General features: G+C 47.6%; 1 protein-coding gene across 5 annotated transcripts in view; it reads left to right on the top strand.

The window, feature by feature from the left end:
- The window catches only part of LOC149333670 (uncharacterized), a 101,266-nt gene that overhangs the window by 32,098 nt on the left and 53,056 nt on the right, over positions 1-16,112 (top strand). For 2 of the 5 annotated variants that reach the window (XM_089558742.1, XM_089558744.1), the window contains exons 2-3: positions 4,753-4,779; positions 14,333-14,356. In XM_089558742.1, the coding sequence (XP_089414868.1) occupies positions 4,753-4,779; positions 14,333-14,356 (51 nt within the window). The remainder of the gene's footprint in view (positions 1-4,752; positions 4,780-14,332; positions 14,357-16,112) is intronic. The other 3 variants (XM_089558743.1, XM_089558745.1, XM_089558746.1) reach the window with 2 other exon arrangements.

Below are 16,112 nucleotides of genomic sequence, written 5' to 3'. Positions count from 1 at the left end.
TGAACGAATTGGACCAGTATCGATCTCCAACCATAATTGAACGTGCACGGCACATTTGCTAGTTCCAAATTTGCGCGGCTGTTGCTAAAATTTGGCTCCGGTGACCCCCAAGATTTGACCTCGGCTGATTTCGGCCAAAATAGGTGTTCAAACATAATTGACCATGGGTGACACGATGGTGACTTTCACATTTATCCCTGGTTATTTCGAAAAATTTATCCGGCCAATCTCAAAACATTTATCCGTGCCACCCCCAAAAAAGTTGTTTACAGCTTTGATATTTGCTCTATCTCGTTGCTCTAGTGGTGCTTGTGGCGCCATGGTTTACGTTACCCAGCTTTCGCACGTCACACATCGGTTTAAGCAGATTAAACCCTGGCAAATGTTTCCTAACCCAATTGACAAAACAGCTTCAGTTATATCACCGCTGCTTCACAACAAGTTTCGCCTGCATCTTACACTGACGCTGCTATTATTTTTTCCAACTTATGAGTCGCGTCCTGGAGCTACATTACCCGCAGTCTCTTCCTTTCGCTGTGGGCCTTCGGCGCCACACGTGCGCACGTGTGAGGAGCCGAGTGACGTCACACCCGCGCAGCGTGTGACGTCACAGCCGCGCAGCGTGTGACGTCACTGCCGCGCTGCTCGGCAGCGCGTTTTTTTTGTTGTTGTTGCGACTGAGACAAGAATGGTTGGTTGGTTTATGGGGTTTAACGTCCCAAAGCGCGAGACAAGAATGAAAAGTTGGTCAAATGTTTAGGGGAATCCCCCAAGGTGGAGTAGATTTGTAATAAGGGAGTAATTACTCATTGGCATCCACCCAAGCGCAGCCATACGGCTACAAAGGAAAGTAATTACTCCCTTATTAATGAGTAATTACTCCCTTATTAAGAATGAAAAGTGCACGGGCCTGCCAACTGGCTCCAGCCGAGCCACCACCGCTGCCACGTGCAGATAGAGGAGAGTTCAAAGATAAAAGAGAAGAAAGGAAAGACGCGCGTCGCAGCAACAACCGCGTCCGCCGAAGCGGACGTTGGCTGAAAAAAGATAAGCGGCCGAAGCGGCGACACTGGTGACATCACCACTGGATGACGTCACACATAACTGATGGCGAAGTAAGGACAAATTACTAATTAATGACTAATTACCGAATATTGACTAAGTACTAGATTGCTTATTAATGGCACTTAAGCTTCACTTTTAGTATTGGAACGCGACAGCTTGTTGTAGCGCTGCTAGGCAGTCCACGGAACGTATGCCACCACCCATTCGGCGCGATGACTTGCCCTTTGAACGCAACGCTTTTCGAGGAAAGGAAAGGTATTTGTCACGCATAGCTTGGTGGACACCTGAACGTCGTCGTAACGTGAAGGGAGGAAGATGGGAGTGAACGAAGACACCGTATTTATTAGACGCGCCTTTGTTCATTCCAAACCATCGAGCTGGCATGGCGGAGTGGATAGCATGCTCTTCTCGCACGCCGAAGACCGGGGTTCGATTCTCAAGCTCGACCAATTTCCTATTCGATTTTTTTATTTATATGGCCTGACTAGAAAAGTTAATTAGGCTAATTGGGTAATTAGGCAATTAACTAACCTCAGCCCACTTACTTGGAGCATCACTATACCATCCCTTTAATTGGTTGGATGGTTGCTAGCCAAAGTACAATTGCCCCCTTTGAAATTCGTGCTCTGTGGCGTCACGACCATTTAGGCCAACTGAAAAGCGTGACATTTTAGTCGACAACTGCCGCTTACAACGATGAGGCATTAAAGGCTTCCGCCTTAAAAATGGCACAGTATCTCTCAACTCCTCAGACATCTGAACTGCGCTAGGAGTCCGCCTCGATATGAGAAACAGATACTGCGCCATTTTCCTTTCCTCAAAAGCTAATTTACCACTTTACCAACACATCTTTTAACATACAAAACCTACAGCTGTGTCCTACCGCACTTGCCGTACATGTATATGTAAAACCACTGCAATGATTTGCAGAGCCTTGGTCGAGCTTTGCCCGAAAGACTTCAGATCATATGGTCCGGTATTAATCAGTGTTGTAGAGCAGCCATGGTACAAGTGAAGTCATCTCAATGGGTTTAGCAAAAAAATAGCAGGGTTTAATCTGGCTAAACAGATGTGACTTGCGTAAGCGCGGTAAAGCGCGGTAAACCATGGCCCCACAATCGACACTAAAGCAACGAGATATCGCAAACTTGAAAGTTCTGAATAACTTTTTGGGGGGGTGGCCCAGATAAATGTTCTGAGTGTGGCCGGGATAATTTTTTCGAAATGACCCGGGAGAAAGGTGAAAGTTGCGATTCGAATGTTTTCTACCTTCTAGTGCAATCGAATACGAGTGAAAACCGAAGCGACAAAGGTGAATCTCTCAGCAGGGACGACGACCAGACGCAAGCTCTTGAAAAGGCAGTTGGGCACTGTTTCATGGCAACAGCTCGACTACACTTCTTACGTTACGTCACCTCCCCGCTTTTCAGCCACCAATCTTCCAATCGCTGTTTACTTCTACCATGGATTCATATAACCATTTTATCTCCAAGTCCTAGAACCTGGGGAGTGTGACTGTGCCCGCATCGACATCCGATGGATAGCACTACATTCTAGTATAAAATGTTCAGTCGTTTCTACATTCTTAGCACACTCTGCACATGTGCCATATTTGTGGTTACATTTTTTTTGTCCTCGCTTTCAAGGACACTGATCTACCCTGTGAGAATTCGGCACTGCCTTTGTAATTGTCATATAACGATCCTTTCTGTGCCCTTTGCCACTTCTGGATGGTTCAACTCTCTGCTAGTTTTCAATTGAGTGAATAAAGGTTTTGCATGCTGTCGCAAGCTCGCTATTTATCTCTGCTTGTTTCATGCGTATTTTTGGTTAGCTACTTAGTCCTTTAACGTCGTTGGCGAGCCAACGGTCTTTATAAGCATTTAAACTTCCTGCTATCGTCCGATTTCCTCACGCGTTCTACATAAAATATATTGTTATCAGCTTCCCTTCCTTCAAACGATGCTCATACCTTCTCATATTGCACTGCCTGCGTCGCTTGAGCTTTTGCCGTGAACACAGTGCTGATCCTCCCATATCTCTGATTTATTTCTATTCCTGACCGAATTTCTGCCTTTCTGCAAGAAACCGCATTTTGGCAGTAAAGCCTTACACCTGCTAGAGTGCACCTGCTGGCTGCCGTGGCAGGCGCAAAACTCTCTTCCACAGTGGCATGACAATAGCTGTCCGTTATTTTGAGGGCCTTCTTTAGGGGTCACTTACGACTCCATTACTGAGTAGTGCCCGAATATCTCGCTTTGCTTTCAGCTAAACTTGACAAACGCACATCGATGAAGCTAACCAGCAAATAGCGATATCACGATAGTCTCTTAAAGGGGCTGCGGAACACTGCCTGGGGGAATACCGGCTATACTTCAGGTGGGTTCTTTATGTCACACAGATGCTGACTTAAAAAGAATTACAGGAATCGATGCACAGGAACGGGAGTTATTCAGTGAAGAAATTTCAAAATACAAGCAAACAAAACGCTGCCCTCAACTCGATTTTGGCGGGGCTTCCCACTCCTATTTCGCTCTCCCAATGACGGCACCTGGCGCAACCAATCAAAACAGCCAGCCAGAGCACGTCGCGGAAGTTTGTACTCCATGGTTGCTTGCTCTCTGTGAGACTGGCAGCGTTGTTTCCATGCCAGAGCGCCCCTGGTGGTGTATTTTTATTTTACTTGCTTTGCAGGGCTTTTATCTAAGACAAACAAATTGTTTTTGTTGATCTAATATAAAACGCAGACAGGTGACAAAATGTGTCTCACGCAATTTGCAGGATATTTACTGTTTGTCCGGTCATCAAGCTCGCGCCAGGTGATGTCATATCCGCTGCTAAAAACCCGCCACTGTGTGGTGACACCGTCAGAGCAATGAAGTTTTTTTTGGGAGGACATTAAAATATTAAAAAACGGAATGTACGCGGTATTACCGACGCTAATAGCACCATTATAACTTACTGTATGCAATGAACAGGCAAAACAGTTAACTAAGATTGTGTTTCTGGGCCCCTTTAAGTATAAGTCGTCCAGCCATGCAGCGCAGTTCCAGCGAGGTGCCACCTAGACTCCGCTTCCTTTTTTTTTAAAACGCCCGCTGCCTCGTCAACAATCAACAACACGAATAGAACTGGAATAAGAACACAGAAGAGGACCGACGCTGGACAAGGATTTTGGTTGTCTGAAAAAGATTTTGTCTTAATCTTTTATGTCCGATCTCTTTGTTCTCCCATATAGGTAGCTCATATAATAAAAGCGTACGTTCGCTGCCATCCCTGCCGCTACCATTTTATAGCATACCATGTTAGCAGGAAAGCTAACGCCAATTTACAATTCCGCTCTTGTGCTCCGTATGTGAGGTCACATAGACCGTTTCAGATGGTAAAATTACAGCGGTATCGTAATGTACTCTGCTGCCATGAAAAACTTGAATAGCATTGCTAATCATTTTTAAATCAGGATGCTTATAAGTGCAAAAAATAAGTTCTCTGAGCAGATTTTCTTGCTTAAGCAGTCAGTTATTGGTTTCTTTGTTGTTTCTGCGTATGTTCTTGGCAGTACGTGGCTGCACCGCCAAGGGTCAGCACATGTTTTCTATAACTTACCCCTCCTGTATTCTTCCATGTAGATGACATGTGGAAGGCCTACAGCTTTTTGTTCTTATTGCTACGTTTGTTTTCTTGCAGCTGATGAACAGGCGTCTGCTGTTGATCGTAAGTACTGCTACAACCATGGTTGCGTCAGAATAGTGGACAGCGTTATATCCGTAGTGTGAAAGAGTGCGCTGTGACATCACACATCAGTGCTGGTTATTCTATGGCTGTTTCGCTTATGGACATTTCGGCGCATGCGAATTAATTCAGGCGGAGTTCTCCTCGGCAGAGCTACCGCGAACTATGCCAGAGGCAGAGCTCGAAGTGTTGGCTCTCGTAAGGGAAGAGGAGTAGGTAGACACCTGGCGCCTGCAGGTTGTTACCAGGATTAATGTGCATCTAGAGATCATTGAACATGCCAGATTGAAAGGTTTGCTTCAGAACCGTTTCAATCAGTGCGCCGACTCCGCGGAGGTTGGCAGATGAAGCGCCAGCTAAGAACGGCAAGTAAACAGCCGCTGTTTGTTGTGAGGCGCTTTGGAAGTGCTTAGCAGTGCCCTTTTAGGTTACCTTACGGCCATTTATATTTCTGTATGTTGGTGTTTGTATCGGCTTCATTTTGTTGCTAAGAGCTTATCTAGGAGCTTTGGCACGTTAATTTATAGCCAACAGGTGTCTGACAGTTACAGAACCTTAAAAATGTTGCCCAGTAAGTGTCAGATTTGAATGAATGAGCCCTATGCGAAAGTTTCAACTTATGTATGATCAAAGAGCCAAAGAGCCCACCGGGCAGCTCCTTCCACATGCGAGCCGTTCTTGTAACAAACGGCACGACGTCACTGGTGATGAAGACTAATGAGTGGAGCTTCACGTGACAACTTTGCAGCCTTGTTGTCTAAAGCAGGCATTGTTGGCCGCAGTATGGGAGTCTAGAGAGATTTATTTACCTGCATCGTCTCAGCCATCACGCCGAGACCACAAGAGGAAAGATAAAAAATGGCTCGGGTTAAACGTGGCTTGAACCTAGTGTTATGACCGAGGGCTGTATTAAGCATGGTCACCGCTGCTTCAAATCAAGGGCGAAGGAATAAAATCTTAAAAAATCATTAAGCGCAGATCAAGTTCTAATGAAACGACAGAATGCGATATCGGTGTTCGTGTTCAATCTTTATCCACATATATTTTCCAAATGAGACTCGTGTAGACGTGAAAAAAGGAGTATGCTTCCAATTATGCGAACACATTCAGTCTATCAATATTTTGTTTAGTTATTATGAGTCGGACAAGGGTACAATAAATAAGATGTGAAATTACAATGCATTTTAAGTTTGCCGTTTGATTTGCACAGGCAGAAAGGTCCCGCGTCGTGACAATGCTCCAGAGACCGATGAAAGTATCTTACACTACTGAGTTACGTGCACGTCTAAAGTAAGGTGTGAGGAAAAGGTTATGTCCAGTATTTTATCGTCTTCAACGATCTCAGTCCATTTCCTTTAAAAGTAATAGTATTCTTGAAATTAATAGGCTTTTTTCTAGATATATAAAATAACATCTTTGTTTTCTTTGCATTAATGCTATATGATTGCCTTGCGACCAGGAGCACAATATTGGCAGCAGGCTATTGCATTTTGCTGCTAAAGTGTTGATGTTACGTGCGGCTAAGAGTATAGTACTATCGTCAAATAAATTATAAGTGTAGGTGTTTTGTTAATATTCACTATTTCATTGATGTAAACGTTAAATAAATGCGGAGCCTGAATACTTCCTTGGGGTACACCTCTTGAAATAGGAAGAACATGTGATCGATGGGGACCCAAAAACTCGGATTGTGAGCTATTTTTAAGTGATTCAGCAGTTTTAGAGGTAGGCTGCAAATTTTTGAGCACACTGTTTATCAAGGTGTCATGAATTAAGCAATCGAAAGCTTTTCAGAAATCCATGAATAGTCGCAGCGTGAAGAACATAACGCTTTTAGCTATTAAGGAAACCATAGTACTAAATATTGATGTTTCTGTGGATCGTCGTTTACGAAAGCCGAGCTGCGCTTCCGAGAGTGTATTATGTCTTCTGAAAAAAATTATTACTCGAATGAAAAGAATATCTTCTTTCGAGGAATCGGTATTGACCTGTAGTTCGATAATAAATTCTTTTCATCGCCTTTGTGTACTACAGACACTCTAGCTATCTTCTTAGAGCTCAAAATATTCCAGAAGTTTGTGATAAATTAAATATGTGAGTAACTGCTGGGGCACTAATACCTAGAACGTACTTCGCTAGTTTCATCTGTGTGTCGCTAATGTCCAAGGCCTGACGGTCCTTCAAGATCATGAATATTTCAATGATTTCATCTGCGTCATTGGGTGCATGAAAAAAGCTTTCACACACGGGCTGGTCGGCATTATTACAAAAAGTCATATTAGGGTGTTCATGAGCTATCTAAAAAGCGCGTGTTGAAAACGTTCAGCAGTTCTTGACCAGCAACGTCTGGATTATTGAGTGTTAATTTCTCAGCTCACCTCAAGATCTAGACACGGTTTATTACCTTGCATGCGGCGTCCGAATGCATACCGAGGAACCCATCGCTTTCTACTTTCTGGATTGTTTAAGCATTTTCATTGGGAAGTAATTAGCATAAGTGCGCGTGAACGCTTCAAGGAACTTAGCATAGGCGTCATTTGCATTTTGTATTCGCAACACAAATGACTAATAATGCTGTCAGATTTCTTGTTTAAATGATTCAAGAGCTGCTCGAAGCAGCTTTTAGCTTTCAAAACCTTCCAGTGCTATCCGGAGAATAAAATTGGCAGACGCTCAGCTTGGTCAAGAAAGGAAATTGCGAAAGCAACTTCATACGTTTCTTCAGCCCGCCGTCGTTTCCTAGCTTGAGCGAATCGTTGCAGCCTTGCCTTGTGCATGTCGGACGACATGGCCTGGCTGAAACACACAGCGTGGTTACGCCGGGACGACCGATGTTGATGCGACTGAGAGAAGAATGACAAGGAAAGTGCACGGGCCTGCCAACTGGCTCCAGTTGAGCCACTACCGCTGCCACATGCAGATAGAGGAGAGTTAAAATATCAGAGGAAAGAGAAAAAGGAAAGAAAAGACGCGCGTCGCAGCAACAAACGCGTCCGCCGAAGCGGACGCTGGCTGAAAAAAGATAAGCGGCCGTAGCCGCGCTTCGCGACGACTGCGACGAGCCGGGTCGGAGCCCCATATATCTCCGTCTGGCGTGACGTCATCACAGCGAGCGCCTCCTCGCGGCAGCGGCACGCAGCTGCTGCTCGGCGCACCGTGGTTACCCTGGGACAACCGCGACGAGACGAGTTGGGGCTCTTTCTCTCTCCGGCTGGCGTGACGTCACAGCGGAGGTCATGCTAAAGGTCAAACGTGGTTACACTGGCGGCACGACGCTGAAGGGCTCAATACTGCGAGCAGTATTGCTTTCGCAATAAATGTTCAATTCGTGAAGTTCAAGTACCTTACTCAAAGGCGTGAAGAGGGTACGGCTTGAGGAGGCTGGCCGCATGAGGAAACTGGTTTTTGGAAAATTGCTTTTTAGGATAGGAAATGGCGCTAATTGTCTCATCTCGGCAAGCACCCGAACCGCGCCGTAAGTTAAAGGGCGGGAGTGAAGAAAAGAAACAGATGCTTGAGAGGAGGGCTGCGCAATAATTTCGGCCACTTGCTGATCATGAACGTGCGCTGACATTGCACAACACACGGGCGCCTTTGCGTTTCGCCTCCATTAATACGTGGCCAGCGCGGTTGGGTTCGAACGCGGAAAATGCGGCTAAGACGGGCGCGCTACCCAAGGAGCACAAAAATGGCCTGGCTTAGCTCATGGTTCAGCCTAGGATGCGAAGCAGTTTTGCGGTCTGGCGAGCCGCCCTCTCCCTGGCCGACGTCTCGCTGCTCAACTGGCCTTTTGCGTGACGTCAGTATCTCCTAGCGGTAGGAGCGGGAGTTAGGCCGCCGGCGGAGGCTGCGCGTCCGCAAGCGAGCGCACGAGGCCCCAGCTTTCACAGCTGTTGTGACGTCATATCACGTGGTGCGCCGATGAAGGTCAAGTGGTAGCTACGCGGCCGTGCGCGGCGCAGCTAGGAAGAGCTCGGCTCTGCGAGTAATATGCTTCACATAATAATCGGACCACCATAGCAAGCACGGGCGCAGAAGGCGCAGAAGGCGCCCGTGTGCTGCGTGATATCAGTGCATGTTACGCTGACGTAACGCATTTTTTTATCCATAGCTCAAGTGACCGACTGACTCATGGCTCACCGTGCGGAAGAAATTAAATCTTACAGAGAATGATTACTACAATCGAATCGGAGTGAAAGCACGTATGTGCGCTACGTTGAAGACGACAGTTGGCAGGCAGTTCCACGGGACGGAGAAGGAAGTTTATGAAGACGACGCTCAGCAATGCATAGCACGAGAGGGCGGTGCAGTTCAACACGAGGCGTGTTGGTTGCGGTGATAGCCTGTGGTCTCGCTTAAAGGCCCTTAAACGAGATCTGTTCTCGCCGCCTCGGGTTCGACCCCCAATCATGGATATCGATTCAATTTCTTTTTCTTTTTCATGGTTTTGACCTCTAAATCAGCTGAAGGTCAAAACTAGGCACCCGGCGATCGAAGCACGAGGTCCCGTAGTGATGCTTTCGCTGCAAAACTTAAGAGCAGGGAGTGGGATTGGAACGCGCACTGGCGTGAACAAATTCGTTCCGTACGCCGGTCCCTTAGACCGATACGCAATTGATTGTATCACGAAAACACTGCTTCACGGAATCAAACCCAAGCAATAACGTTATGGCGTCCCTGACCTTGAGGGTTCAGAAATAACAAATACTTAAGCTGCAAAGCGCGTCATCGTCTTAAAAAAACTGAAATTTGGTTTTGAGGAAAGGTAATGTCGTAGTAACTGTCATTAATGTCGCAATAGGGCTGTGCGCTGCATTTGTTGACGTTAGCGTTTTGCCAGAAACGCTGCTCTCGAGCAACAGGCTGCCTGAAAAATTCAGGGGGAACTGACTCTAAAGGGCGTAAAGGCGAAAGCGTTTTCCCCACCACTTTGCCTGTGTGACACTGGTGACGTCACCACTGGATGACGTCAACTAATGAGGAATTAATAACAAACTACTAATTAGTGGCTAATTACTAATTATTTAATAAATGCTTATTAATTACTAATTAAGGACGCTTTAGCTTCGCCTTTAGGAGAGGAACGCGACAGCGTGTTGTAGCGCTGCCAGGATGTCTACGGAACGCCACCACCCGTTCGGCGCGATGCCTCGCCCTTTGAACGCTACGCTTTTTGAGGAAAGGAAATGGCGCGGTAATTCTGTCATCCCGATGGACACCCGAACTGCAACGTACATGAAGGGAGGAACGCCACCACCCGCCCGGCGCGATGCCTTGCCCTTAGAACACAACGCTTTTTGAGGAAAGGAAACAGCGCAGTAATTCGGTCATCTCGGTGGACACCTGAACCGCACCGTACAGGAAGGGAGGAAGTGGGATTGAAAGAAGAAAGAGAAAGAGGGGCCGTAATAAACTGAATATTATATTTGACGAAAGGAAATTAAGCAGTAACTGTCTCGCATATCTCGGTAGACACCAGTCAAAACGCGGACACCATCTGCTGACACGGCCGCCGACATGTCTGCTAACGACAGTGAGGCATTAAAGGCTTTCGCCAATACAGAGGACACTCTGCGTAGCGATCACTGTATAATCAACACCACCATTTTATGCGTCCCCTGAAACGTCCACTAATACAAGCTTGTGTCCCGGACTGGACGACTATCCGCACTTGCCTGCCTATCGTAGAACCTCTCCAGTCAGGATACGGCACCTGATCCAAATCGCTCACGTGTACACTAACACAACACAAAAACCAGATACAGCTCACGGAAACACGCATGGACGTGGATAGCCTCCCCCTCCACCTTTGGGAGGCTCGCCGCAGCCTCACCGCAGCTGACCCTAACTGGGTGGACCGGAGCAACACGGCTCCGAGTCAGATGTGTCTGGCCGCAACACGTGGCGCTTCTTCCACGCTCTCATCTATCCAGTACAAACAAGCTCGTAAACCAAACGCCACTTACGTAGGGCCTTGCACAACTATACATGAACGACAACACAGCTAGCGCACACGCTCAGGCATCCATACCTGTGCACCACCATGTATCCCGGCCGGCCGCGTTCTCGTGTGCAGGAGAACAGAACACGAATCTGGACTGCCCTTCCCAGGACCACGACCTCCGAGCGGCGTTATGAAGCCCGGCACTGGACCCGGCCGCGGCAAGGTTACGGTCAAGCTCTACGACATCCTCTCCGACTCAGCCTATGCTGCGCTCCTCAAATACACCAATAGCATTCGGGCCGGAGAGACTCCTCTCGACTGGAAGTCGGCTGTCGTCTCCTTCATCCCGAAGACCGGGAAACCTATTGATGTGGACAATCTTCGCTCCTGCTCCCTCACATCTTGGGTCGGAAAGCTGATGCACACGATGGTGCCCAACGGACTCGCCAACTTGAAACTGCACGTTTTCGCTTTCTGCCCTCGCAACTCAGTACAGGATGTACCTCTGCGGCTCCGCCGTGACATCTTCGATTTTGTTGAATGAACCTACAATGACAAGGTGGCCCTGGACTTGGGCCTTAAAAGCGCATTCGACAACGTCAATCACGAAGTAACCCTAGACCACCTCAGTCACACCAACTGTGGCCACAACACATTGCATTACATAAGTTTCTCATAGACCGTCAAGCCTTTATACGCATAGAAGATGCGGAACACGGGCCACACACTATCGGTTGGTTTGGTTAATGGGGTTTAACGTCCCAAAGCGACTCAGGCTATGAGAGACGCCGTAGTGAAGGGCTCCGGAAATTTCGACCACCTGGGGTTCTTTAACGTGCACTGACATCGCACAGTACACGGGCCTCTAGAATTTCTCCTCCAAAGAAATTCTGCCGCCGCGGCCGGGATCGAACCCGCGTCTTTTGGGTCAGCAGCCGCTTCGAGAGGAACACCCAAGGTGCTGTCGTGGCTCCCCTTCTCTTCAATTTGGCAATGTTTCATCTACCCTCCAAAATGTTTTATCTACACGGGATACATCATGCTCGTTACGTGGATAGTATTACAATCTGGGCCACGCAAGGTAACCTTGCCCACACGGAATTCTGCGTGCAAGCAGCGGCAACTCTCGCCGCCGACTGAGCGGCCTACTGCGGACTCCAGTGCACCCAAGCTAAATCTGAAGTTGTGCACGTCGTTCTTCCACTCTGGACACAGCTTTGCTACGCATTAGGGCCGATCCGAGAAGCCAAGGAGATCCGCGTCCTTGGCTTCTTAATACACCAGCTTCGCAGGGCCGACACCACGCTGGAATAACTTCGAACAGTGGGAGACTAGGTGGTGCGCATGGTTCGCCGGGTCTCCAGCAAGCGGGGAGGATTACAAAGCAATGATGCACTGTGGCTTGCCCACGCTTTTGTCACGAGTAGAGCCCTCTGCTCTACCCCCTTTTTGCACCTGTGCAAACACGATAGTGACGAACTGGACGTCATAGACCGGAAAGTCATCAAGCGTGCTCTCGACCTTACGGTCGCCACGTCCACGTAGACTTCTGGCCCTGGGCGTGGTGAACACCCTCCAGGAGCTTCGATAAGGCCACTTATGAATGAATACACGCGTCTACACATCAAACACGACTAGCACTTCGAGGGAGTGGAGAGACTGCCAGAACCCTGGAGATGCGCCCTCCGGGTGAGACCCCTTCCCCGCAACATCTCCAGAGAAGACCACAGCGGTAGTCGCCAGGTGCGCGTGGAATCTTGGCGCGATACTAAGGTCACCGAGACAACGGATGGGCGGACTCTGTTCGTCCGTCCGTTACATCACAATTGAGTCTTAACTGGTCGTTACTAGCCACAAGTCATTCCTAACTAGTCATTAACCAGTCCCGAAAAGTTAGTCATGATAGGTTAGTTACGACTAGTGAGTCATGACAAGTTAGTCATTAACCAGTCAAGACTTGCCATTAAACAATCATGACAAGTCAGTCATTAACCAATCATGAGTAGCTAGTCATCAACTAACTAGTTATGTCTAATATTTAACCAGTCATGTATCAGTTATGAATAGTCAGTAATTAACCAATCATTACTAGTTAGTCATTAACCAGTCATGACCAGTTAGTGATGGTTCATGACTAATTAGTCATTACTAGCCAATCGAAGTCGCCCTATAGCCGCCTCGTGTGTGCCCCGGCCGTCGTCTCGTTGATGCCAGGGCGTTCCCCTCGCGCACTTCAGATCGTCAAGTGCCCCTTGATTTTTTTTTTGTTGTATGTTGCTCGTGCCCGGACTGTCTCCAAAACATCGGAGCTCCTGCTGTAAAAGCAGGGGTCGTTTAATAACTTCTGCACAGCAAAGGAGATGGTGTTGAACTCCTCCAGTTCACACGTTGCCCACCCTTAATCACAGAATAGAGATGCGTGCTCTGCGACCAACAGGGACAGATCCCTGGACACCGCTCCTGGCCCAGTGGTGCAGCGGTTAAGCTAGCCATGCGCCAGTGCGGTGCGATGGGAGGTGCTGCTACTTGGGGCGTTTTGCGACTCGGGTTGCTCTTCCTGAGCGCTAAATATTAATGAAATTGCTACGTGCCACAGTGGGAATTTTTTCTCACAATGTAGTAAGTAGAATGTAGGTCAAGTGACCTAGGCGGCTCAGCTGTCTGCGAAGTTAATCCTCTGGGGATTTCCCTGTGTTTTTAGCTTAGACAGCGGCGCATACGCCGGCAACGCTGATGCTGGGTTTTCTGCGATACTAGCTCTTTGACGCTATCGCGTTACTAAGGCGCAAGTTTTTTTTCTGGGGCTGTGTCAAAAACCTGGTCCAACTGTACGGTCTCCGAGAGAAGTTTTCAGCGCCGTCCATTGCCGTGGCGGCGTTCATAACGCCCCATACATATCCGCTGAGCAATGCAGCAGAGCTATGGCAAGTAAACCTTCAAGGCTTACGGTTAAGCCACGGTTAACCAACGGTTAAGCGATTCACCACTGCTCTGCAACACACGTGTTGCCACCGGCGGTGGTTTACGAAACTGAGCTAACTGTTTCTGAGCATCCTCTCGCGACCAATAATTTTACTGCAACCAGCCATGGTGCGCAGTTTCTTGAAAGCGGCAGGTTGGCATGACGTCACAAGGTTACGTGACCTGGGAGGCCCACCTTTCTAGGTTGCTACTCGGGGAGGTTCCGTGTATTTACGCACATGGACAGCGAGGTCAGATTTTTGCGTCACGAGCTCCTTAACCCTATCGCATTAAAATGTGATGTGTACTCGACTGTACCACTTTGCAGTGGTTGGCTATTTTATTAGGTCTTTAGCTGCACTGTTCGTAGTCAAGTTAAAAGCAAAGCTACACTTTCTACCCTATTCAGTTTTGAAAAAGTACTTCTTTATACCCCTAATCAGGAAGCTCAGTGCACTATTATAGAACAGGCGCAGTATCGCACCCATGTTGCGGTTGTCCGCGTACCAGTTGTGGGCCGCATCTCATTCCCTGCCCTTAGGGTAGCGGGGTGGTCACGTCGCAGTTCTCCTACCACAGCTGCCCCGGCTCTGTCGCTAGAATTGATTTATGTTTTTTTTTATTTTTCAGAGCCACCAGCAGCATCGTCCAGCTGTGAGTCTATGCATTTTTATTTCATTGGTGACCGAAGCTAACAGTAGTCAAAAACGAACATTACTTTTCCCGCTGTTCAAAGACCCTCAAACCAAATGAGCTTTCGTGTACGCCTGTTGCTGCGTACTGGCTCTGAGTTTATAACGACAATCGGCTGGAAAGAACGCGTAAAAACACGTGCCGAACAAGTAACCAGTTTGTCAGGGCAGAATAGAGGAATGATGGCTATGCAGTTGGTATCGCTAAAACCACTACAGGCGGCAACCACTTGTTGTACATTGCCCACAGGGCCAGACTCTCAGCCCATTAGCGACCATTCTTTTGTTACTGGGGGAGACTGCGATGCTTTGTAATGCGCCCCGCAAATAATCATGATGGTCTCTACACTATATACATTATCCGCGGAGCAGGAACTTTGAAGACTAGCGTTGAAAGTCTGACGTCTTAAACCGCAAACCACATTAGGGGGATGTAATTTATGGAACCGCCGTGGCGTCGATGGAAAGAGCGGTGCTCAGTTCGCCCTCCACCACCAACCCCTCTGTCCCCATCGGCATCAATGGCTTTGTAACTTGCAACAAATAATTTGTAAAACACATCGAAACAAAAACCTACTCAGTGAACCTTCCAAAGCATTTAATTCGACAGAGGAGAAAAAGCAGCACGTAGCAGTAAAAAACGTGCACTAATCGGAAAGCGCGACGAATATTTTGAGATTGGTACTAAAGTGTGATTTAACACCATAACTACTCAGGCCGAATAAAGCAGTAAGAATTCACGCTTTGCGTGTGCAAGTAAAATGCGTTTACATATCTCGAGGAATGCTTGGCTTACAAACAGTACGAAGGTATGGGGTAAGTGCGTTTTCACTGCCATCTAGCTAAGACTCGACGGACAAGTATAGCGTTATCCCTCGGTCAGCTCCCTCGTACTCCTCGCTCATCTGCAGCTGCACCACCCCCTCAGCCCTGTAATCAGTGTGGTCAAGTGAGCGAATGAAGTTAGGAAGTGCGTAAGCAGCCGCAGCTTGGCCAGGACAGTGTTCATTTCGATGTTTCACGCAAGCCATTTTGTGGACCTAGCTTTAGCGGCGACGCATCATCCACAATTGCCCCCATTTGCAAAATCAGGTGACTCATATCCCCCATATAACCACCGGCTCATTTAACATGCACATGTTGCAAAATACTGCACCATTGGACCATGAATTTTTGCGATAAGTCTTCCCCATTCAATTGAACATGGACCTGTACCGTCACGCCGGAAACCCTTCATGATTTAACTCAAAGGTCAAAGACCGAGAACCGATTCATAATTTTTATGCACTTTTCAAAATTGTTCGGTCCGGCTTCGCACGTGAGATTGCTTTACAAGATTAACCGCCTACTTTGCCATAATCCTCTTGTATATTGGATGGTTATATATTTGTGAAATTGCCCCCCGCAGGTAGAATACAATGAACAAGTACTTCAAAGAGGACAAGGAAAAGCTGCCTACTTTATCTAAAACCGGCAGAAGAGCAAGGATTCACCTACCATATTTCTCTCACCGAGCGAAGATTAAGTCCCTAAAGTTTTTAGACCGGTGTACACACCGTTGTACACAAGCATTTTGGAATAAATGTGGCACAAGCCCTCGTAGTTAGCAGGGTGTGATGGTTTAAGCAGTTTATAAATGGAATAAAGTAAGGCCGCAACGGCGCAGAAGGGGCAGACTGCCGCTGAAAGTGCTTCTGTCCAGCGACGGAACCGCGACA

Source organism: Amblyomma mixtum, chromosome 8 (genome assembly GCF_055824585.1).
Source record: "Amblyomma mixtum isolate Tamu chromosome 8, ASM5582458v1, whole genome shotgun sequence".
NCBI classification, from domain to species: domain Eukaryota; kingdom Metazoa; phylum Arthropoda; class Arachnida; order Ixodida; family Ixodidae; genus Amblyomma; species Amblyomma mixtum.
This window is presented reverse-complemented; position numbering and strand designations above follow the sequence as displayed.